Below are 26483 nucleotides of genomic sequence, written 5' to 3' on the forward strand. Positions count from 1 at the left end.
ACAAACCAAAACACAATATGTGACCTTGCACTGATGTCAGATGGTGGATCATTTAATTGTAAGGCTTTTATCTTACATGAGATTTTACTGATTTTGTGAATGTATTTGTTTAACTCTGTTAACATGATTTCTCTATAGGTTAGTAAGCTTGGAAAGTGTGACGTCTGAGGTCATTTTTGTGTTGAGTCAGCAACTGGCACAGGGTTGGTGATTTAGCATAACTTGGACCCTTTCTGTACTCTTGATTGGTGGATGACCAATACCATACTCCAATGTGTGTTACTGCGTCTGCATGTCTGTGTCTAAGACGCAGGCAGGAAATGCTAACTGGTCCCTGTTACAGCCTGCCACTGCTAGGGAGTGTGATCGCCCCACTGTATCCGCCATTGTTGAGACGCAGACATTATGTCAACCCAATAGAGATTCAAAGAGAAAAGCGTTTGGGAATAGGTTATTAACAATAGATTTTGCTAACGGGAAAAAGATTATTGGTGAGAAATGTTTAACATTTAGTTGAATTTAAAAGTGTAATTGTAATCTGTTAACTTTTAGGGTTAATGAGAAAATCGGGTACATACCCCTCCCTTTTGTACTTCCTGCAAAATGCCCTTGTGAATATTTGTCTCCTAAACAGAACCCATCATTGGCATTGTGTGTGGCACAGGCAGCATTTGGTGATATTTCACCTTTTTGCAGACATATAGTGTGACACCTTACAGCATGCATATCGTATATGCCTAGTGACTATCACTCTGACCTAGCTAAGGAATGCAGGACCTGGGGCAGGAGGCAGAAACATCGTTTTGTATATAATACATATGAAAAAAAGAACTAAAAAGCTATGTTTAAGATAAAAATGTTCATATATACAAAAGATGCCAGATATACACACACACACACACGCACATGGGATTTGCTGTGCTGTATGTAAGTGTTGAAACCCATCCAAATGAACACTTATATGCTAAATAACTATTTTAAAAGTCAATCACTGTGTTAAACAGCAAACGCATAAACTACTACAATTACTATACACTATAACAAAAGTCACAGGCCAAAGCAAAGACTGAGAAATCTGCATGTTACACCCCAGTAGCATGATGATGTCTTGCACCACAGCAACACTTAACTCATTGCTGGCTGCTTGCACTACATGTTGGTCTGCAGCCCTCAGGTCCTTGCACTGCGTTGCCTTTTATAAATAAATCAATATGGTATCCTCACGTTGCATATTGCAACCCCCATATCTGCAACCTGCCTGTCAGTGACTACCTCTGGTTCTAATAATGTGGCACGATATTTGCATTAACTTAGTGTCCAATGTGAAACCTATGTGCGTGCAGTAGGAAAGTCTAGGTATCTCTGCCGTGATACAATAGCGACCTCCTCAGGGATTTTCCTCTGTGCAGGGCCTGCTTATTTTCCCACATATAAAGCACTTGAAATGTTTTTCACTAAGCTACAATGAGAGCCCTATCTGTCACCGCAAAACCAGTGTGATATTTAATCAAGCTATATTAGGCAGCTGAAATAAAAATAAATAATTTGTGAAATATGGCCTTGTCTCAAGGGTATGTATTGCCTCCCACTATTAATGGGTCAAGATTTGGCCCTCGAAGAGGAGGTACGTTCAATACCCCAGCAGATGGGATTCCGGCGGTCAGAATCCCAGCGCCAACATCCCAACCGCCGGAATCCCGAAGGTAAGTAGTGGGGTTAGGGGTTACGGTTAGGCAGTAGGTATCCTAATCCTATCAGGATGCGGGCGTCTGGATTTTGAACACCGGGACCCCGTGCCCAAGCATCCTGTACCCATCCCTCGAAGAGTTTAGCTTTGGTTTTACCAGTTAAAAACTCCTGTAGACAAACGTATTCAGAACAAAAATGAAAAATAAGAGCGCGCTAACGCACAGTTCTAAAATAAAAAATATTGATTTATTAATACCTTTCTTAAATAGGAATTACCAGCTCTTTAGCACATATACATATACATATATATATATATATATATATATATATATATATAATCTCCATTGTTGATAGACCAATAATGTATATCAATGCATACAATTTAAAAATTATTATGACACTATCTGTGGTGTACAATCAATTATAAAAATATATAGCTCTAGATTTCTACAGCCATATATATCTATATTCAAACAGGTAAAAAACACCCCCTAACTAGACTGTTACATCTAGATTGAATGCCATAACACTTAGTTAGATTGAAACTCTTTTTGCAGTAATTTTATCATATTTGATTCACTGGTGACATTGTAAAGAGAAACAGATATTTATGTGTCAGTTTTAGACAATTTGTTCATGTACGTTACATACATAATATAACACAAACACAATTTCATGCAGTGATCCTGTTTCTTGTATTCTTTTGCTGCTCATACAAGTAAAACTGTAATCCATGAGTCAGTCCCTAATGCTGGAAAATTGTACATGTTCCTGTGACCTACAGTGTCTACTGCCGTTACTGTGAATAATAGAGGCATTCCCGAGTTAGGATCATTGATTCCAAAGCCTATACGATTTATGGAGAAGTTCACTCATGACATGTTGGACATAGCAACATTTGAGATCCGTATTTCTACATGTGTTCCAATAAGCAGACCTGTGTGCATATCTCTGCAGATGTTGGGCCACATTTTAACAAACTATTACCAATTTAATGCATCCAACACCAGAAGAGGCTGTATAACCTACACTAATATGCACAGTGGATGATGAGATGAAGCCTGGAACATTAGGACCTTTTGAATTTGAGTACACCTAAAAAGATGCTTTTTTTTTTTTTTTTTTTTTTCCTTCATGCTTCAACAAATAAACACATTATTCTATACACAGCTACTAATAAAAAAGCATACAATGAGAATACTTGCAAATGAGGAAAATGGAGAAATAAAATCTTTAGAAATAGCATGAGGTTTTCATTGCTTGTTTGGTAGTTTAGCGTGTAATGGTTTATTACTTAAATTATATTTGGAGCAGAGACAAAAGTATTGTACACAAATGATTTACAACAGATGCTCAGACACTATGTACTGCCATATTGTAGAAACAAAACCCAGAGCAATGGTTGATTTAAGGGCACATCCACACTTAAAATGAAATAAAAAACTTATAGCACCGTTCTCGCATCTATTTTAGATCAGATGTGAAGAGCAGCAATAAATTGGATCCCTTAATGAGTGTTATGTTAATGTGTACCTGTTACTTACAGACTATGGCACTAGTCATTTTAGTTTCTTCACTCAGATTTCCTGGGCATGCAACCTACCCATTTACTAGAAACCAATGGGGTTGCTGGCTTTTTACTAATGATCAGGCTGTATGTAGGCAACTGGCACTGTTTTAAGTAGCTACCTTGAAATTAAACTTTTACTACTTGGAATATGTTTTAAAAAAAGAAAAGCCTAACCACATTTCCTGAATAAATGTCTTCAATAGGATTCAACCTCTGCGTGGGTCTCTGCAAACTTTATATAATGTTAAATGTATCTTTGCAATTTATTTCGCTGTAAAATACATGTGTTTTATGTCTAAGTATTTATGCCCATGCTGTTTTATGTAACCAGTATCTTTTTACTGCAGTCAATAAAGATTATTCTTTGACTGCATAGTCAATGACGATGTGTAATTGAGAAACTTCAGTACATAATATAAAAAAGCAAAAGTTTTTGTAATATAGTTATGTTGAATCCTACGTAAACAGTGTTAAAGAATTGCTATCTACTAGTTATTTACATATACTTTTTGCAGCACTGTCATTTTTTACTTTAATGCCTTTATTTTATTATTGGCCTGTCTCTCTGATGCTGAAGGTTAGGACCTTGGTTTGTCCTACGCTATAGCCTAATGGGCCATGGGCTGAACTTCTATGTTCAAACGCCCATCCAAATAAGTCTAAATAATTTCACAGTTTCTGTAGGCTTTGAAAACCATCTACTTTTGAAACCTGGTGTATTTTTAGTAGTCAAAATCCCACCAACCTAGGTTATTGACATAGAACATGGCTAACATTATTTGTAGGCTTGATTTTATAGAAGCAAAGAGTGCTGCATTTAAAAATATAAAAAAACAACCCTGAGCAGCTTAAATATTCTATCATTCTATACTTACCCAGGGCAGATCACTTCATACAATGTTCTAACCAGCTTTTAATAAACCACAATCCCCAGCTCATGCTGTTGAATATCACTCTTCCATGCGGTTGCCACAGCTGAAACGTTGTACATGAATAACTTGAAAGGAGGAAAACTATTTATGGAAGAGACTAGTAATAATGTGACTGCTGGAACATACAGTTTGTCCTTCTAACCTTGAGATTTCATTTGGTTTCACAGCATAATAAACTACATATTGCAGAAACCAAGTGCTTATACCTGTTATCTTTCACTTATAGAGCATTTTGAAGAAAAAGTCCTTTCTAAGTGTATGTAAGACACGAAGTAGCCATTTAAAGTACATCGGACAGTGAATTCTGCCCCAGATTTATGAAAGTGAGTGAGCTGATTGGTTGGAGCACAATTTAAGATTAGTAACGAGTGATAACAAAAATATCACTCGTTGATAAATCTGGGCCTCTGTGCTAATGTTCCAACAGAATAAAATATTTAGGGTACAGTAGATGACATAATCTATGACGAGTAATACATTGGGCATTGCAACCTTACTGACGCTGGTCTTTGTTGTATTACTGCAGGTTGGGACCACATACAGACCATAGATTCCTTATTGAGGAAAGGTGGATACAAAGCTGCAATCAATAATGACTTCAGGAAAACTATTAAACTGACCAGGTATGCCAAGGTCTTGTATTAAAGTCCATTTTAGCTTTAAACTATTGAATTTTATCATCTTCCATTGCATACAGATTACAGTTTGATTCAACAACTACAAACATGCAAGTTTACAACTTTTTAAAATATGATGTACACTCCAGTAGTATTCTACTCATGATCTGTTGATTACTTGAAGGACCACTAAATCCCAAAATGTACAATTTTCTGATGTGAACCATGGTGGTAAATATATATTGTTTAATTCTACCTGGACACACCCTTGCCACTTAATGATGAACAGTGTTACTGCTTCATTCTGTTAGATAGCTGTAGATCACACCACTACTATGTAACTGAAGCCCCTCCCTTTTCACCAGTACTAGATAACTGGAGTGACTCCCACATCGTTCCACTACTAGCTAGAGCTGTAGCTCCTCCTTCTCACCAGTACCAGATAACTTTAGCTCCTCCCACTTCACATCACTTCTGGATAATTATAGCTCCTCCCACTTCACATCTGGGTAACTAGCTCCTCCCACTTCACATCATTCTAGGTAACTGTATTCCTCCCGCATTGCACTACTAGATAACTGTAGCTTCCCCTGCATCATTCCTCTAGACCAGTGGTTCTAAACTCCAGTCCTCAAGTATCCCAAACAGGTCATGTCTCCTGGATTTTGTTAATCACGCACAGGAGAGTTAATCTAGTTTTTTGGGTCAATAATTGTCCTACCTGTTTCCACAGAAATCCTGAGGTTTGGAATTACCACTGCACTAGAAATCATTGTAGCACTCCCTCACATGACTGTTTTGTGTATTTCCCTGGTTATCAAACTTGGTCCTCAGGACCCCACACAGTTCACGTTTTCCAGGTCACCCAGCAGGTGCACAGGTGTATTCATTACTCACACATTTTTAAAAAATCCAAAGGTGGAGTTAATTATTTAACTTGTGATTCTGTGAGGAGGCTTGGAAAACATGCACTGTTTGGGGTTCTGAGAACAGAGTTTGAGAACCTGTGGTGTTAACAAAGAGCCATGTCATCAAGTATTATCCCTCACTAGTTAACCATTGATGGTGCTATCAGTGATTAACAGCGATGGCATGAAAGCATTGATGGTTTGCACCCATCAACAGCAATCCCTGCTTGTTAGCATGACGGGGCTTACGTGGTCGCAGGGGATTTTCGCCATTGATGGCAAAATCTTTGAACTTTGATGGCAAACCATCAATGGTGTTTCACCGTTGATGACCATTTCTACCCTCACCCTTCCTGTGTGTATCAGGGTCAATGTAATTGCATTCCAAGGTGTGTCATATATGGTGATGAGGCAGGGACTTTCACAGACAGAAGATTGATGGCCAGGTATGGCACTACAACAGTACATAAAACACAGTGGATATGTAATGTTTTGGCACAATGGCAGTTTCTGTTGAATTCTAATTTAAAATCTATTTAATCATAAGGCTTTTAACCAATCTACACCAACATACAACTGTGCGCAAATCTCAAAATATCTCCAAGCTCGGACCTTTTTGCTCTGTGCAAGATCTGCATCTCATCCTCACTCATTGCCTGGTTCCATTTATGGTTACAGGACATTTTGTCTCGTGCTGTACCCACTCTGTGTAATGTCATCCCATACACAACAAGACTTTCTACTTCAGGGTCCATAGGGTATCCACATCGGGCACCATAGAGTTAAGTTTTCAGCCTCCCAGGATGCACTAGGGTCCCCCTCCTATACCCCGCCCCCGAGCCAAGGCATCTCAGTTTCGTTGGTACCTGGCTCGGAGTCGGATGCACCTGTTTAGTGGGGGGCCGAGGATAGCCCCTGAAGTTTTTCTACAAGGCAGCTGTGGCTGCACATCTGGAGGTACAGCAAGGACAGTCATTCTTGACGTCCATGCTGTCTTCCCTACACCCCCGCCGGTACTGATCCGGGTATGCTGGTAGGCATCTGGGGTCACAGCTAGCGGTGACCCCAGATGTTTCGGACCTGCGCTTCCACTACCCCCCTGGGACAGCGGACCGCAGCTGAGCGGTAGCGCTGCGGTGTCCCAGGGGTTAATTGCATGCTAGGGGAGCTCGCCTTCCCTGTACACAGCCGCGCCTCCCCCGCTGCACACAGCCCTCTGCACCTGCTGATTGGCCCTGTGGCAGCGCTCCTCCCCCAAGCCGGCCTCCTCTCTGCTACTCGGTGGCCATCTTTATGGAAGCATGGTGAACGCTGCTGGAAGCTGCTGATCGGTGGCATCATGGTCTGGGTCCCCCAGCATACCTCTCCTCCGTTGGAACAGGTCTGTGTATGCAGCGCTGAGCCCTACCAGGCCCTGTGTCTGCGTAGTTGAGGATCAGCGCTGATAGTGCAGGGATTGATTTCTTTGCATCGTATGTGACTGCTGCTAGCGTCTGCTGCCTGTACTTTCACTTGCTACTGTCAGGCTTTTCACTGTCCCTGCTCTTCTTCTGCTAAAGCCCTTGCGGTACGGTGATTGCAGGGCGGTTCTCTCACTATACTAACGTGTATCAGTGAGAGGGGTCACATACTTGCCATCATGTCTGAAAGTGATTTTTCTCTCCAGCTTCTGTGTACTACATGTAAGGTACCTATAGCGGAGGGGGAGGGTAGCGCGGAGGGGCTATGTCGGCCGTGTTTTTTATTGACGCGGCCAATTGCTGTCACGGCTCCGGTACAGGAACTGCCCTGGGCTTGTTTCACTAAAGCGCTTACAACCCTAGTGGGCCAGTTAGCTCCGCAACCTGCGTTCCCTCAAATGGTATTGTCCCAGCAGTCAGTGGTGTCGTCACCCATGCAGGGGTTCCCGAGACAACTGATGGTACCCCACAGTCTCCCTATTTCCCCTCCTCAGGTCTCTCAGGAGCCCGCCTCTCAGGAGCCTGTTAATTCTCTGACAAGTTCTGTGCAGCATTTGTCAGACATGTTACAAGGGGAGTCCATGTTGCGGCCTCACAAGCGGCTGGTGGCGTCTCTGTCCACTCCTTATGAGGATGACGAGGGGAGGACCGATGATGGGGAGATTCTGGATCTTTCGGACCAAGAACCTCTCTGTACTAAAGAGTCGGACGCTAAGTCTAAGGTTTATATACCTGGCCTTATTCGTGTAGTCCGCACAGCTTTAGTTATTGAGGATGATGAACCTCCGGTATCAAAATCCAAATATGCCTTTTTCAAAGATGTTAAGGGTGACGCCACAGTGTTTCCTCTTTCGGGTCAGTTGGTGGACCACTTGGAGGAAGCGTGGAAACATCCTGGCAGACTGTATCAGCCTCAAAAACGTTTAGCAGTGGCTTATCGGTTTGCGGACAATTATTTTGCTAAGTGGGAATCCCCACCACAGGTGGATTCTCATGTAACACGCCTGGTCTGACGTGCCACGTTGCCCATGCCCTCCATGTCCTCCTTAAAGGATGCCACGGACTGTAAGGTGGAAATCTGCCTGAAGTCAGTTTATTCCCTCGCAGGGGGGGCAGCCATGCCGGCTATGGCCATTTGTTGGGTAGCCAGAGCTATGGAGCGCTGGGCTGATAGTTTGGAGGCGTCTTTCAATTCCGACTGTTCGGCTGAACAGACCGAGTTGATAGGCAATCTCCGGGATTCAGCCACTTGCATTAACAAAGCGGCTTTAGATATCAGTACCCTGACTTCCCGGGTTTCTTTGGCAGCTGTGGCGGCTCGTCGTACCTTATGGTTGCGATCTTGGAAGGCGGACGCCGATTCCAAAAAGGGTTTGGAAGCTTTGCCTTTTAATGGAGAAGTCCTATTTGGTCCGGATCTGGACAAAATTGTAGCCACGCTGGCGGCAGCCAAATCGGCATGTCTCCCGTCTGCTGCAGTTCCTTCCTGTTCAGGTACGTCGTCCTTTCGGCCTTACAGGGCCCAGGGAAGGCCTAAAGCACAGTCCTTTCCCCGTCAGGCTGGCCCCAAAAAATCGTCCAAGCCCCGGAAGCAGGCCTGGAGTACCAGACGTACGGCCCCTAAGTCCGATGACAAACCTGCGGCCTGATGGTCCAGGCCTCCCTTTGGGGGATGCCCAAGTGGGAGGCCGCCTGCTGCAGTTCGCCCAGTGTTGGTCGGTTACCACGACAGACACTTGGGTTCATGAGGTTTGTTTCTCATGGGTATGCCCTCTCCTTCCGGCACAGGTCCCCATCCCGATTCTTCACCACTGGTCTTCCATCAGACCGGAACAAAGCCACGGAGCTGTGGAAGGTCTTGCACACTATGCTCCAGGCTGGAGTTATAGTGCCTGTTCCATTCTCCCAGAGGGGCCAGGGTTTCTATTCCAATCTGTTTTTGGTGCAGAAACCCAATGGGTCGTACCATCCGATCCTCAACCTCAAAGCACTTAACAAGTCCTTGCGGGTGCCGAGGTTTCGGATGGAGACCCTACGGTCCATCATTCTGGCGCTGGAACCTGGGGATTACATGGTGTCGTTGGACATACAGGACGCTTACCTGCATGTCCCTATTTTACGCCATCAACAGTTCCTCAGGTTTGCAATCCGCAACGATCTCTTCCAGTTCCGGGCTTTACCTTTTGCGCTGGCGACAGCACCACGTGTGTTCACCAAGGTTATGGCGGTCATGGCGGCTTCCCTGCGGCTGCAGGGAGTCCGCATGTTGCCGTACCTAGGTGACCTTGTGTTGGTGGCAGGATCTCCGGAGCTCCCTCTACACCATTTGGATCCGACGATTGCAGTACTGCAACGGCACGGCTGGTTGATAAACTGGCAAAGTCCACCCTGATCCCGTCTCAGAGGATTCTGCACCTCGGAGCCTTGTTGGACTCCAGTCAGCAGAGGATCTTTGTGACGGGGGAAAAGATCTCTGCCTTGCAGTTGAGGGTGCGCAGTTGTCTGCAGAGCCTCCGGGTGTCTCTTCACTCGGCAATGAGGTTACTGGGCTCCATGATGTCCGTATTTGACATGGTGGAATATGCCCAGTTTCACTCCAGACCTCTGCAGCAATTGATCCTGTCCAAATGGAATGGACTGCCTCAGAGTCTCAAATCCCAGACGATGGTGCTCACTCCGGAGGTTCGCCTGTCCCTTGCCTGGTGGTTGCAGACGACCCATCTCAACAAGGGTCGTCTGTTTTGGGTGGCGAACTGGGTCCTATTGACGATGGACGCCAGTCTTCAGGGCTGCGGAGCGGTCTCGGGTCCACACTTGTTCCAGGGCAGATGGACTCAGGCGGAAAAGGTGCTTCCGATAAACATCTTGGAACTCTGCGCCGTTTTCAATGCTCTCCAGCAGGCCCATCGGGTTCTCCACGGTCATCCCGTGCAGGTCCAGTTGGACAACGCCCCCACTGTAGCCTACATAAATCGGCAAGGAGGAACCCGAAGTCGGGCGGCACTCGTAGAGGTGTCCCGCATCCTGATCTGGGCAGAGCACAATCTCCCGGCCATATCAGCGGTATTCATCCCGGGAGTCCTTAACTGGGAGGCCGACTTTCTCAGTCGCCAGGACGTTCATCCGGGGGAATGGTCTTTGCACCAGGATGTCTTTCAACTTCTGGTGGACAGGTGGGGTCTTCCAGAGATCGACCTTATGGCGTCACGGCACAACAGCAAGTTGCCGGTGTACGGGTCTCGCACAAGAGACAAAAAGGTGTCTCTGGTGGATGCCCTGTCCGTCCAGTGGACGTTCCGGTTTGCCTATCTCTTTTCTCCGTTTTACCTTCTTCCACAGGTAATCCGGAAATTCAAACAGGAGCTATCAAACTGTTGATAGCTCCCGCGTGGCCCAGACGGCACTGGTTCTCAGACCTTCAGGGTCTGTCCATGGACGTCCCTCTGCGGTTGCCGCTACGACCGGACCTACTGTCACAGGGCCCTTGTCTTCACCCAGTCCTGACTCTGCTGTCTTTGACGGCGTGGCTGTTGAGACGGCCATGTTAAGGTCCGGGGGTTTTCCAGCTCTGTAGTACGCACTATGCTGAGAGCTCGGAAACAGTCTTCTGCAAGAATATACCATCGTGTTTGGCATTCGTTCTTGCGATGGTGTCGACCGAGAGGTTATGCACCTCGGGAGTTCTGTCTGTCTAGAGTGCTAGCCTTCCTACAGACGGGACTAGATCATGGGCTTCGCCTTGCTTCTTTGAAGGTGCAGGTGTCTGCCCTGTCTGTCTGGTTCCATCGTAGGATTGCTACAATCCCTGATGTGCGCACCTTTATGCAAGGTGTTCTTAGAATTCAGCCGCCATTTGTTCCACCGGTGGTGCCTTGGGATTTAGCTGTGGTCCTGAGGGCTCTCCAGAGACCGCCGTTTGAACCACTGGGCTCAGTGGATCTTAAATGGCTGACAGCTAAAACAATTTTCCTTCTGGCCATCGCTTCAGCCAGACGTGTTTCTGATTTAGGGGCTCTCTCTTGTAGACCCCCTTTCTTGATTTTTCATGGGATCAGGGCGGTGCTGCGCACTCGTCCTGATTTTCTTCCCAAAGTTGTTTCCCGTTTTCATATCAACGAGGAAATAGTTGTGCCAGCTTTTAACTCACCTGACCTGTCGGTGGGTGAGGCCACTTTAAACATTGTGCGGGCCTTAAGGATTTATGTTGACCGCACTTCTTCATTTAGGAAGTCGGACGCCTTGTTTGTCCTCTATGGCTTCCGTAAAAAGGGTTGGCCTGCTTCAAAGCAAACTTTGGCAGCTTGGATTCATATGGCCATTTCAGAAGTTTATCTTCATGAAGGCCTGCCGGTTCCATCCTCTGTGAGGGCTCATTCCACTAGGTCTGTGGGTCCTTCGGGGGTAGCTCGACATGGTGCCTCTGCAGTCCAGATCTGCAAGGCTGCCACGTGGTCCTCGGTCCATACATTTGTGAGGTATTACGCGTTTCACACCTTTGCCTCTCAGGATGCTTCATTCGGCCGGCGGATTCTCCTTTCAGCACAGGAGCGTCCACACCCTTGAAGGATACTGCTTTGGGATATCCCCAAGGTATCCTGTGGTTACCCTTTGGACCCTGAAGTAGAAAATATGAGATATGATAAGAACTTACCTTTGTTATCTCTATTTCTACGAAGTCCATAGGGTTCCACAGGATTCCCGCCCTGTCGCACCTGTGCTGCAGATGGGCTTTATTCTGGTCACCGGTTTTTCCGTCTCCCTCTGGTGAGAATGTGATTCTTGTGTGTGTCCAGATCTTTATTTTTCTCTCTTCCTTATCCCCCTCCGGCCTATGGCTTGGTACGTAACTGAGATGCCTTGGCTCGGGGGCGGGGTATAGGAGGGGGACCCTAGTGCATCCTGGGAGGCTGAAAGCTTAACTCTATGGTGCCCGATGCCTGACGTCATCACCTATACCCCAAGGTATCCTGTGGAACCCTATGGACTTCGTAGAAATAGAGATAACAAGGGTAAGTTCTTACCATATCTCATATTTTCCTGTACTCTCCACACATTCAAGCATTCTGAGTCCTTACCTTTTCAGGCAGCTTATCAAATCCCGGAACCACCCATGTAAGGTGTATCATGTCTTTTTTACATAATTAAACAATTGTGTTTAAGATAGAGGAAAATAAGGTAAAAATGACAAAATATTTACTATGATTAGTTTAATAAAATACATAAAAAATTTATAAAGGGTGTCTTTTGTCTTATACAAAAATTACACAACCCATTAATTGGACAATTAGCTCCTCAAATGAATAATTGAAGACATGGTGAATTTATATTGGGGTGGTCCGCGCTTCTGATGGTTGTGATGGGATGGGGTCCTAAGTGTCAGGGAGGGGGTGGTGGAGGTGATGTCTGGGACAGGGAGTGGGTTGGTGCTGCAACATATGGCAGGAGTACCAAACCTGCTGGTTTAAAGTGATAAACAGTGTGGGTTATATGTGCGCTCCTGTGTGGGGTGGGGTGGGTGTATGGGCGGGACGTGGGGAGAGGACGAATAGGGGGTGGGGAGGGAGATGTGGAAATGTAAGAGGTGTGTGAGTGAAGAAAGAGACTGACAATGGTATTGGGATCCAACCTGTTTATTGGGTAGACACAATGCTTCCCGAGGTGGTTTCCGTTAAGGGGGTCAATAACGTGGGTGGGGGTATAGTCTCTGTGCGTCCCACGGTTAGGGGATGGGTTGACCCTTTTAGGGGGCTCCTTTTGCGTGCGGTCCTTACTCCTGCAAGTTCCCTTGCTGGACCTCTGGTCAAACAGACTTGTGGCAACCGAGGTATAACAATGTTGTTGTATCTAGGAACTCATACAGTTGGCGACACAGATGATAGTGAGTGAAAAAATGGAGCAGATTACTGTATGTACAACAAAGGACAAACAAAAGGAGTCAATCAGTATTAATTGACTCCTTTTGTTGGTCCTTTGTTGTACATATATATTTGCTCCATTTTTTTAATGACCTGATGCACCTTGTCCTAAGTACCTGCGTAATGCGGGAGGTATTTATCTGCTACACAGTCTAGTGAGGATCACTCCTTCTGAAGAAACGGCTAGTCTCACTCAGCTGAGAAACGCGTTAAGGCATCCTCACTACCCTTACAGATTGTGCCTGATTTTGGCTCAGACCTCCTGCACACGTATATGCTGACGCACTGGCACCTGCCATTACAACAGTTCCTCCAGTGCAGGTAATTAGGTGCTTCAGCTGCCTACCGGTCCCTGGCTGTCCCAGCACATACAGCGGCACTCGCTGGGATCATACACTTAAGCTGCCTTCACAAGCTGTACCTATTTGCTGAGTGCTGGGAGCCTGTCTCACCCCCTATTCACTGTAACTCTCCCCTCACTACACGAAGCTTCAGTGTCCTTTGATTCTACTACCTGCATCACTGTGTCTTCTCTTAGTGCTGACTCAGCTTTGATCTCTAAACACTGCTAGGCACTTCCTGGTCAAAAGACACATCCAAGGTGTCAATCAGTGCTCAAGGTACACCCCCCCCCCATCCCTCCAAATACTCAGAGGCATGCCTTTATTAGCTCTTTCTGTGCTGCTTACTGCTGATGGCGTTGGCCCGCCCAAAGCTCTGCAAGGAGTGTCTGACTATACAGAAGCGAGGCTGAGCTGTTGCTGCCTCATCTCTCGTCCCGGGGAGCTCCACAAAGCTGGCGAGTGTTAACTATAAAAATGATTAAAATAAACAAAGACAATATTAATAAGTTATAAATATCTTTGTATTCTAATAATTTTTATATCAAATCTCAGGCGTATGACGGGAGGCTCTGTCTACCCTGACTGCATGTCCCTGATGTGTTTTTGTGTATACACTAGTACATGGAACTTTAATTTCCCTAAAGTGTGCAGCACAAGTGCAAAATGTTTTGCATTTGATATCCAATTTATTTTTATGGATTTCAGAAAGATCTATGTATGGTGGAGGACACTAATAGGATTAATAGCAAACTGAGCTAAGGCCTGCATCTTGTGTAAACCTGCATTCTCAGCTCTTGTGTTACTGGGGCTGCCCCTGTCCAGTCTGATCTACGATTGCTGACACCAGTGGCTGCCAAGCGATTTTGCTGGCAGGTTACCTTAGTGATTACTTTTACACTACAGTTCATGTTCCATTTATTTAGCCACATTTCATTAACATTTTTTTTTTCTATTTCTGACCATCAAGAATTAAAGGAGACATTGTTTTATTGTAAGCGGCATCTCATTTCCATAGTGGCGGCCAATAAAGTTACAATACTTGCTGCCAATGTTCTGCACCTGTGCAGAGCCAGAAGTGTTTGGTCCGTATTTCTGAAGTTGAATAGAAAAGCTTTCATGGCAATGAGGCCTTTGCAGATGGTGTTTAAAGTTCTAAAGGATTTAGGTCCTCATTCAGAGGCGGTCGGAGGATGCAAGCGGTCGCTCAGAAACTGGGCGGCCGCTTGCATCCTGACCGGCCGCCTCTGTTTCGGTCGTTAGGCTGTGGGTTTACACCCACAGCTCTAACGACCGCTAGGGTGATGGTCGCGATGGTCTCACTTGTCATAAGCCCCGGAGAGCTTCTGGCTCTGTCAGAGCCGGAAGCTCTCCACTGACATCACTAGTGATGTCAGTGGGGCCTCCCCCAAACGGCAGGCGTTCTCCGTTTGGGCTGCCACCCCCCCGGCCCCCCTTCCAAACGGGGCGAGCTGTCAATCAACATCGACAGCTCGCCCCCTTTGGAAACAGACCCGCTACGACCGGCGCTGTCGGTCGTAGCGGGTCTCACGCATGCGCACGAAGGAGCTGGACAAACATTGAGGCGGCCGTGCGGTCGTAGACCATACGGCCGCCTCTGAATAAAGCCCTTAGTGTTTTGTGCATGACAAATTGTGCCCAGTAATCCCTCTGCAATACCTCTTGTTTCCTGCATTGCCTATGACACTGTGAGCATCTGATTTAGGGTTCAGGGAAAACCATATACATTTTACAATATGTCTGTTATATATCTTTGCAGTATATACCCACTTAGACAGCTTTTATATGTATTTTACTAAATGCATTTTCTCTCCATACCTTCAACACTGCTAATAATTAAGTTGTGGCATATACAATATGATAAATCTATTAGGAGCTAGCTGTTGTTTGTGTTTCATCTTACATGAATAATACTTTCATTCCTTTCTCCTCTTACAGATACCGTAGTGAGAAGATGACAATGAGCTATGCTGAATACCTTTCCCACCGTCAGCATCATCACTTTCAAAATGGCATCGGGCACCCCCTCCCACCATACAACCATTATTCCTGACACTGAGCCGCATGACCAGTCACTAGACCTCTCCGCAGAACTCTTCCCAGGGGACCCGGCTCCCTCTTGGTCTAGCTATCTCTATTACTGTACTATTTTATGATGATTGTTTCCGTTGTCCTGTTTACGCCTTGTTCACCATGACAATGCGAATCAGGGCAACGGGTGGGAAGACATTAAGTACCCACAATTTTTTTTGTCTATTTTTATTAGAATTTTTTGAGCTACTGAGATTGAAATTTTTTGCAGCATATTTTCTTTTACATTTACTACTTACATTATTTTACAGTTTGTTTTTGCTAACCTTTATCCCTACTGATCAGGGTTTTTCAATGATTGTGGATGGAAGGACATGTTAAATAATGAAGGATCTGTGATTGACATATAGTTCTTGGTGTGTGTTTAGCTAGTTCGTGTCCAGTACATATGTTTTATTTGAATACGTATTTCCGAGATAGCATACATTGTTTCACCTGTTTTTGGCTTTTCTAGGCATGGATGGTAAGGTTTTTCTTTGGCATTTCCACTGATTTTCGAAACCTCAATTATATTTTAAGAAAATGGACAGACTGTAATTGTCTTTCATTACATTATCTGGGTTAAACCCAGCAACGGCACAATGTATCGGGTGGTCCGTACACACACTGCACGATCTGGTGTATGACAGCCCAATATATCGTTCCCCTCCCCCACTGCATCCAGAAGCATAGTGTTGGCCACCGGAACTTCTGATTGGCCTGCACTTCAAGCAGATTTGAAGATACGTTGAACAACGTGCGGGAGCGCGCAATAGTGTGTACACACTGAACGATGTGGACGATTTGTTCCGATTCGCCTCAAAGCGACAAATCATCCATTATCTCGTACCCATCTCCATCAAATGATTATTGAAGTAATGTTTCGTCCTATCCCTTTAATTGTTAATGAGCGGTGAGAACCTATGGCTGAGGCGTTTACAAGTAACGGCAGCACAAGAAATAAAGGCAGATGATGGAAATGTTATACCTATACACGGTTACATTTTTGTTTTAAAAACCCTACCTCAGATTCGCCTTGCAGTGTTAGATAACAACATGTCTTTAGATGATTAACTGTATTTGGTTAACCAGACTTCTTTCTGTTAATGCTTTGGTGCACAATGATCTACCTTTCTGCTGTGCGTTCCATCCTCTGTCATATCACGTGTCTCATTTATGTTTAAAATCTTTGTAAATGCCAAAGGGGCTGTGTGCTACTGAAGGCTAAATACAATGCAAATCTTATTCTCTATTTAAGTAGCTACTTGAGTTCAGCAGGATTGAGCCCGTTTAGGATACCCACTGTTTCACCATTGGTCTCTGTTTTAGAATAAAAAAAAAAAAGTAAGAGCAGGCTACAGTCTGTTAGGCGTCCGCTTCTGGTGTGAAGTGTGGTTTCATTTTAGATTGGTAGGAAGATTGATGTTTTAATGTTGTAGGGCTGTGAGCAGAAGGCTGGAGTAGGCGGATGTTAACTTGTGTGACATGTATTGTGAATTTATGCAAATCTAGCTGTACTTTTTACCTGCTCAAGTGCCATTACCCCCCTTCATAGCTTTACAGATCTCAGGCTCAAATAAAGTTGTTGGTCATTAGTGTGGGTGCTGTAAAATGTTTGAAACAGAAGTTTAAATCCACCATGCATCATAGTGAGCAAAGCCATCGCTAGACGCATCTAAAAATGGATTTTGTTTGCATGATGGAAAGGTCATCAAGCCAAATAAATAGGTTTACAGAATACACCCAGGAATACAGTTTGCATTGGAAAGTAGAATGAGGTTATATCCAGTTACTGATATGCACTGTAGTAGGCTTCTAGATCAGGCTATAACCTTGATTTGGTTTTCTGTTAGTGGTCAGATTTGTAACCTCTGATGCCCGGAGGGGCTTTTTGAAAAGCTCATACAGCCTCTCTTGCTACAAAGTCGTTACACATTACAGCTCCTCCTTCATCCACATCATGCTCAAAATATTGGTCACTGCTGCTGAACCTCAGTAGCAGGGGTTTTCTCCCCTCTTTGGATGCCTTAAGTAACTCACATGCTGCCAGAACACATTGCAGTGGAGATTTTGTGCTGTCTGAGCGGCTTCCAAAGTTTGTCAGAACAATACGCTGTATGGTCTCCAGTCAGCAGGAGGGGTGTGAATATTTTTTTCTATGTTCCTCCCCACACTCAGGTGCATGGAGTACTAACATTTTATTTTTATTTCTCCCTTTTGCATTGTGTGACATTCTCTAGGGGAGTTCTCAAACTGTCTCCCCATAAATCAGCCCTTTGTTTTGCATCCATCAAACAAAGTGAGCACAAGTGAAATCATGATTTCTGCTGCAAAAAAATCTATTTTTTACCAGTACTGGCCCAGCAAAACTATTTGATATTGTTGGTGCAGGTTGCTACACATTCTTTTCTGAATGAGCTTTACAAATTCCTTTTGTTTTTTTTTTTTTTAAATGTATTTAAAGGTGCTAATCATCCTTGCACAAGGTCCCGTGACTGGTCATGCCAACTCAAAGATCATATCAGATTTTTACTATCCTCGATATATGCAGATGTTCTACAGATGTTTCTTACCAGTGTAATAATGCGATACTGATGAAATGCCAATCCTGCAGGTTTTGATAGTACAAGGTCAGCAATACTTCCCAGCATGGCTTAGGGGAGAACGAAAAAAACACAAAAAGGATTGTTTGTGTGTCCTTTTGTATACAGCCTAGTGCAAAAATGCAGTTGTCTTAGTAGCTGTCAATTATCAAACAAAAAAAGTTGTCTAAAGATTGTTATGCAACTGTGATGGTGTGCGATGTCATTCTTCTATAGATATCACTATATCTCTAGTTTAGGGCTTGGCTGCCTCTGACACTACAGTTCAAACTACATTTTTTATTCTTCAGTGCTGCTTGGCAACCACGGAAGTGCCAAACACTTTGGATCGTACACTACAAGGCAGTCCAATTATACTACTCTAGAGATTTGCTCTATAATTTGCTTTGCAAGTGAAATCCACTTTCCTAAGCCTCACATTTACCCATCCACCGCTTACTAGGCAATCCATTGGGTTGGCTTTCTGTGAAGCAGTCATTCATTTTTGTAGCTGGATTTGGTTCAATCAGTGGCAGCAGGATTGAGCCCTAAACCCCAGAGCAAGTTTCATAAACACACCTTTTCCCTTCTACCATCTTTGAAGCCAGGAGGTCCAGCTATGCAATTACACCCTCTGGTATATTATTTTTAATTATTTTTGTCATTTACATTCTTTACTTACCATAATTTTAAATCCACTTGAGCCAACGTTTTATTTAAATGTAAAATGAAATTCAGCCGACTTTCAAACCAATGGGTATTTTACAGTAAGAGATCCAGGCATTTAGCAGGAATCGTGCATCTTTTTACATTTTAATCTTGCCTGGCAGAGAATGTATGTTTTTTATTCTTTACTCCCTACGGTAGAAGGAATTTAGGATAGCCCTACATATTATAAAAAATGTGGAAAGGTGCTGTAACTAATTTCAACCAATCATGCTATATTTGATTTTTCTATTGCAGTTTGCAATAGGAAACTGAGCTTCTGGTTATTTATTGCAGCACTTTTTCTGTGCACCGTGATTGACCCCCTGAATATGTAAAATTAAACTTCGCATGCATAGAGAATATTTCTGTACTATGTTGGCTTTAGTCTTGAGACTGCCATCTTGCAGCATGTGTGATTATATTGAGGCTTACAAGAGCAGAATATTGCTTTTTTTGTTTGTTTTGACGACAAAAAAAATTGTACATTTCACTATGAAATGACTGCCTTACAGAGAATATGGTGGTATTTATCCCTACATTTTTCCTGGGGTGTTTTTTTTTTTTTTTTAAAGTATAAACACTGCATTATTTTTCTGTCATCCTTCTGTGCTTTTCAGTTGTCTATCATTGGGTATTTAATTTGCCCTTGGATAGAACACTTAATGTGCTTTCTGTATACAGCTTTATTTAGTGCAGAGAGCAGAGCTTAACCTATGTCATGTCCAGGGGAGAAAGGAAGATTCAGCACTGCTACTTACCATTAATACAGGAAAAGCACACAAGGAATCCTGGGACATAATGTATTTATTAATAAATAATCTAGTCCCCTTCAGGTAGCCAATACCTTGAACACATGAATGTTTGCAAAATAAATTTGAACTTTGTTGTCATGCCTTGCGCTGAGGTATTTATAGGCTAATGCACCACTCACTTGTATAACATTCTTTTTATTTCTCGTCTTCAAGTGTGCAGGTTTCTTAAAAGTAAATTAACTAAAATCCGTCTGAGATTTCATCTCTTGTATGTTAGACCAAACCAAAGAAACCTCTGGCCATACTCTAATGCTGCTCCTTAAAGCCTTTTAGTTCTATCAAACTATCCTGCAGGATTATATAATGTTAAACTTTTTTATTTTTGTACAGTTTCTAACAGATTTTTTTCTAGTGATGTTTAAGTGAATCAAGTTTATTTGAGGAGACTGGAAAAAAATGCATCCTCTGTTTAAATAAACTTAGAATTCTTTTCTTTCTTTTTTCTCCCTATTCATTCTTTTCTCTAAGGAACCCTTCTTGTGTGCCTCTGAGATTTATAGGGTTCCAAGTTACATTCATTCTTAAGACCAGCAAAGATTTTCTGTTAGAAGTAACTTTTTTTTTTTTTCTTTTTATATTGCTGTTACGGGGAGGGAAGGGGGGAAAAAAAAAATGTAAAAAAAAAAAAAATGAAGACTGCGCTGGACCCAGTATTTATGCTGGTTGAAAAACGCACTGAGAAAATGAACTTATGTTTGAAACTTTTGTATAAAACCTTCGATGACTGTTTTTGTATATCAAAGTTGATTCTTTTTTCAGAAATTTTTTGGGATCTAGTTTCTAAGTTAGTGTTTTTATATGTTACAGAAGAAATTGCTTTGAATATATCACCAGCTTGATGGCAATGCATTGGTGATCACCTTCACGGCTCAAGATCCTTGGAATGCATTGTAGAGCAATGTCTTGTGGGTTTCTTCAGCTACGAAGGCTCTATATAAAATGGGGAATGTGGCCGCCTGGAGTAGCTGCAGCCCCTCTCTACTTATTAACTTGATTATGAATTACAATAATTACATTACAAAGTACATACTCTCCTTTCCATTATACTAGATCCTTCCCTCCACATATAGTTGCTATTAGTGTGAAGAAACTGTTATAATGGGCATTTTATTATGATAGGTAAGACTAAAAAAAGGTAAAAATGGAGAAAAGGCAAAAAAAAAATCTATATATAGAAGGTTATTTGTGGGTCTGTGAGCTATGGCTGTGGAAAGATATTGTAGTAGTTTTAACACTATTGTTACCTTTTAAATTACCCAATAAAATATGAAAAAAGACTGACCGCTGCTGTTCTGAATTTCATTTTCTATTATACATAATTACAGTGAACCGTATAGACAGAGAAACAAATTGACAGATACATAATTGCATCCCATAATATGCAAAATTACATAAACTAAAGGGCAACAGGAGGACTCTACATGGGGTGCAAAATTTGGGAAGTTGGATGAGATATGCTGGTAGGCTTCAGTGAAAAAGTGAGGTTTTAGGGCGTGTTTAAAGGTTTGGGAGGCTAGGCAAAAGTCTTATCAATCGAGGCCGTTCCAGAGGATGGGAGCAGGGAGAGAGAAGTCCTGAAGGAGGAAATTATTAGGGAAGAGGAATCAGATGTTGGCTTAGCAGAGCAGATGAGCGGGAATGTGAAAGGAGATGAGGTTGAAAATGTATGGAGCGGCAGAGTGGTTGAGGACTTTATAAGTGAGAGGAGCTCAAATTTAATTGGTGATTCTGATGGAGCAAAGATGGAGAGGAGTGTGAGGAAAATGAGGGCAGCAAACTAGGCCAGAGAGAAATTTACAGTAATCAAGGTGGGCAATAAGGGTGTGAATAAGTTCTGTCATCCTGGAGACCACCAAAACTAGCTGGAAATGTTAGCAGTGAATGCATCTGATTTGGTGGGGGACAATGATGATGTGAAGTTAGATAACAGCAGACTTTGTAAGCAGTAGAGGGCGGCGGGATCACTTTGGAGGTGGTATAGACAAGAAGAGATGACCAATGGATGGTTGGAAATTTGGGAGAGAACTGAGTAATGTGTGGAGATGTAAAGTTGGTACTAGAGGTTGAAGGAGCTGATGAGCATTCCAAGGGAAACCGTATACAGGGAAAAGAGAAGGGGACAAAAGATGACAGGAAAGAGGACAGGATTGGAGGTTGACATGGAGACAATGTGTGATTGGCCAGATAGATGTGAACCAGGAGAGTGCAGCGTCATGGAGGTCGTTTGAGTGGATGACTTGTAGGAGGGTTGTTGACCATATTGAAAGCAGCATTGAGGATGGGTATAGAGACCCATAGATTTAGCAGTGTGGAGGTTGATTACCTTTGTGTGAGCAGTTTCCATAGAGTGGAAAGATTGGAGTGGGTCAAATAGGTGAGGCCATGTATAAACCTGCTCAAGGAGCTTAGAGGCAAAGGGAAGGACAGAGATGAGGCTGCAATTAGATCAGTAGGTTAAAAGGATTTTTTGAGAATGGGGGTGCTAGGGCAAATGTAAATCGTAAGGGAAAAGGTTCACATGGTGGGAGCAGGTATCATGGTGGCGGGACTTAAGGAGGTAAAAGGGAATCAGATTGAGTGGACAGATGTAAGAAGGCAAGGAGGGTGCGTGGACTTTGATTCCTTTGATGAGAAAGACTAGATTGGTAGGCATGGGTTAGGACAGAGTTTCCCAAACTCTGTCCTTAAGGCACCCCAACAGTCCAGGTTTTAAGAATATCCATGCTTGACCACAGGTGACTTAGTTCCTCAGTCAATTTAATTTAACAACTGTGCTCAACCACGGATATCTCATAAAACATGAACTGTTGGGGTGCCTTGAGGACCACATTTGGGAACCTCTGGGTTAGGAGATGGATGGGAGGAGTGGTCACAACGGGTAGTTTACATTTGGAGGTAAAGTGGTACGCAAAGTCAGTAGCTGAGAGTGGGGATGAAAGGAAGGAGTTGAAGGCGGGAGGGCTGGGAGGAGGTGAGGGATTTAAAGTGGACTGTTTAGATGAGGAAAGTGTAACTGCAGGAGAAGAAAATTAATTTTAAGTTACTAAAATTAACAGCATGACACACTCTGAAATACTCTGTAGTAGCATGAGAGCACTTTTGGAGATAGCAGGTTAGAGAAGAATGCCAAAGTTGTTGGAGTGTGTTTAGGTATCCAGCTGAAAGCATTAGCTTTAAAGTAGTGACGTCAAGGTGAGAGCACATTGAGCTTGGTCAGTTTAGGAGAAGGTGGTTATGGGGAGAGGAGAATCCAATGTGGAGTACAAGCTGGATGGATCAAAATATTTCACATTACGGCTAGTGAGATTGGACATCGGTGAGGAGCATGGGAGAGAGAGAGGTGTTGAAAAAGGAGACTATGGTCAGAAAGAGGAGAAGTTATTCAAATTGGAGACCATACAGAGGTTGAAGAACTGTGTGGCCACCGATGAAGTAATAGGAAGCTGTCCACTAAAGCCAAACAAGGCAGTCCGTGAGAGAAGTTTGATGCATCAGTTCTGGTGTATTCATCAATATGAATGTTGAAGTATCCCTGGGTAAAAGGCTGGAGGGATAATGGGGAAGCTAAGGAGGGACGTCCAGGAATTGGACGACAAGTCCAGGGGGGCAATAGATGGAGGCGACTGGGAAGTGCATGGGAAGGAAGAGTCTGATGGGGTGCACCTCAAACGAAAGTGCTTCATAATTTACACAGTACTTGCCTGGGTAATATAATCTAGTGGAAGAGCCTGGTGCTTTATAACTACAATATTTAAATGTTTGGGTCTAGTTTTAGCAAACAGATGTGGAAGATTAATCTGTGTGGTGGTGGTGGTGGTTAATGAAAAAACCCTACCTGTTTAGATCATTAGATGTTTTCTTAATTTGTTTTGCACCTGTCCTCTGCACTAAGCACTAGACCGCACACAATTGCATTATAATGAGCAATGCTGGTAGTGGTATAATCTGTCATCTGTTACATCCTATAGTATTTATGATGTTGCCACAACACATATTATAAGGTAAAATATGCCTTCCACTCTGGGAGGAAAGACATTTTCTGTCGTAACATGGAACACCTGTGGTTTGCCTAAGCAATCAATGTTTCAGGCATTTTGCTCATTAGGCCTTGCTGCATCCTGGGAGTAAAAAAAATAAAATAATGGCTTTTCCTTTAAATCCTCCTAAAATTACTCTGGGATTTTTTAAATCCAAAAATACTCTCTAGCTTGAGTAAATCTAAATGTCCCAGCATACAATGCCTGCTCGGGGAAAACACAACAGTATCAAAGCCTCATGCATCGAATGAATGCAGAGGAAACTGGTTGTAGGAGTTTTCATACATTCTGTAAGTGTGACGATTGGTAAGTGCATAGACACTTCTGTATCGTTAGCCTGATGTGTCGTGACTGATGTTGCAACTGGGCAGGCATTAACATGTGCCCACCCAGTTGTGATATCAGTCTCTGGCTAGTCCCTGCAGCAAGTGAATGGGTGGTTAGCTGACTGCCTATACACACAGCACAATGTGTAATATATTGGCCATCGGGTACACACCCGCCAACAATATGTTGGCTGTTCGGTTGAACGCCCTATAGATCAGTCATTGAGTTCCCAGCATTAGCCTGCTTGGAGGTTTAGTATGACCATAGTCCATTTGTTTTTTGGCCCTCGTATCCTCCCATAGTTGCCCTCAATTTTAAATGTGTGATCATTCTCATTACTGCACCCAACTGATGATTCAGACAAATTTGGGTAATGATGTAATGTACAGCCATAGCCAAAAGTTTTGAGAATGACAGAAGTATTGGTTTTCACAAAGTTCGCTGCTTCAGTGTGTTTACACCTTTTTGTTAGATGTTACTACTGAAGTAAAATTACAAGCATGTCATAAGTGTCAAAGGCTTTTATTGACAATTACATTAAGTTTATGCAGAGAGTCAATATTTGCAGTGTTGACCCTTCTTTTTCAAGACCTCTGCAATTCACCCTGGCATGCTGTCAATCAACTTCTGGGCCACATACAGACTGATGGTCGCCCATTCTTGCCTAATCAATGCTTGGAGTTTGTCAGAGGGTTTTTGTTTGTCCACCCGCCTCTTGAGGATTGCCCACAAATTCTCAATGGGATTAAGGTCTGGGGGGGTTTCCTGGCCATGGACCCAAAATTTTGATGTTTTGTTCCCCGAGCCACTTAGTTATCACTTTTGCCTTCAGGTAAGGTGCTCCATCATGCTGGAAAAGGCATTGTTCATCACCAAACTCTTCTTGGAGGGTTGGGAGAAGTTTCTCTTGTTTTTGTACCATTCTTTATTCATTGCTGTGTTCTTAGGCAAAATTGTGAGTGATCCCACTCCCTTGCCTGAGATTTGAGAGACTTTTCCATGAGAAACTCTGCACTTTATTGGAGGATGGAAAAGAGAGACATTGTCGGAAAATAATTTGCATAATCATATCTACAGTTTGACAGGAAGCGTATGGAAGATGATTCTCTTTTCTCGTGAATTATTTTTAGCCCAAGACCAACGTAGCATCATCCTGACCATGAAGCATGACTTAAAAACCATATTGCTCTGGGGTTGCTGCACTGTAATCTAGCCAAAAAAAGATGGCACTTGATATGGATAAATGTGAAAACTGAAGGTTTATATTACAGCATTATAAAGGCCATATTGGAGTGGCTTAAATACAAAATAATAATGATAATGTTCTTTAGTTGCTCAGACCTCAATTTAATTTATAAAATGTCAAATTATTTATAAACTGCTGTTTACCAGTGGTTCTCATTAAAGCTTATGGAATTTGAGCGACTTTACAAAGAACAGGTAAAAATTGTGACAAGTTTAATGCTTACAGTGATTTAACCAAGTGTTAAAATAACGATGAATATTTAATGACTTTTGGCACAACTAAGAAATTTGTTTACATCCTTATTAAAAAAATAAAATAAAAATGTGACCCTACTACTGTGTACTTTTTTTTTTCAGTATTAAAAAAATTCCCAAAGAAATACATTTGGATTGCAGGAAGTGAGAAATAACATGTAAAAAAAAAAAAAAAAAAACACCACTCGGGTAAACACTTTATAGACCCTTTCAATCTGCATGTAGCTAAAATATGCGAAGATGCACCTGTCAGGAGACTTTTATCTTGCAGGTGCTCAGCCCCTGGTTCAAAATTGATGCTAACAATCAGTTGTCTATGACTGTGCGAGTGTATCTTAAAACTTCCCACTGATATAATTACTATTATTAGTATGGCTTCTGCAATCACATTATTTGTATGATACCGGCTGGAGGATCCGGTGAAAGGGTCCCACGGCTGCAGCATTACACAGCCGCTAGAAAGAATCCGGAAAATATAGGGGACCCATTCTCATTTTGTGCCCTGTATTTCCAAAACCAGGACTGGCTCACTTAGCCTAGTGTAATAAGGAAATGGCATGTGATTAATCATGATGTACAGTACATAGCCTTGCCAGTATACACTACTACTATCTGAATAAAACATAATATATTTACAGTTCATTATGCCTGTACAGTGTCTTAATTAACGTTTCATGTGTGCCAACATCGTTAGTCACTTTCCAGGCCACTATGAAAATTCTACCAACATCGATTACTAATTTTAAAGAAAAGCATAAGGCATTTGTGTCACTGTTTTATATTGTCATCAATTTTTGATCAGGATTTGTTTGCTAATACATACATCTTGTAGTTGTCCAGTGCTATTTGATTTCCATCAATAGTACTTTAATATTAGTTCCTTCTCCATGTCAGTTTCTAGCAAACTGCCCTCTTCCTCCCTACTGCTTTTCAGCATCTGGAAGACACCAACACAGTAATTCTACCTGCAGTAGGGAAAAGATGAATAGAAGAT

The 26483-nt window shown here is 42.9% G+C and overlaps 1 protein-coding gene across 1 annotated transcript in view; it reads left to right on the forward strand.

The window, feature by feature from the left end:
* AMMECR1 (AMMECR nuclear protein 1) overlaps positions 1-20901 on the forward strand; it is a 216607-nt gene extending 195706 nt beyond the window's left edge. Inside the window, exons 6-7 of the mRNA XM_088482851.1 lie at positions 4718-4814; positions 15392-20901. Coding sequence (XP_088338977.1) covers positions 4718-4814; positions 15392-15506 — 212 coding nt within the window. The 3' untranslated portion in view covers positions 15507-20901. The remainder of the gene's footprint in view (positions 1-4717; positions 4815-15391) is intronic.
* The last annotated feature ends 5582 nt before the right edge of the window (positions 20902-26483 follow it).

The sequence above is a fragment of the Taudactylus pleione genome, unplaced genomic scaffold, assembly GCF_031769625.1.
Source record: "Taudactylus pleione unplaced genomic scaffold, aTauple2 ptg000296l, whole genome shotgun sequence".
NCBI lineage: Eukaryota > Metazoa > Chordata > Amphibia > Anura > Myobatrachidae > Taudactylus > Taudactylus pleione.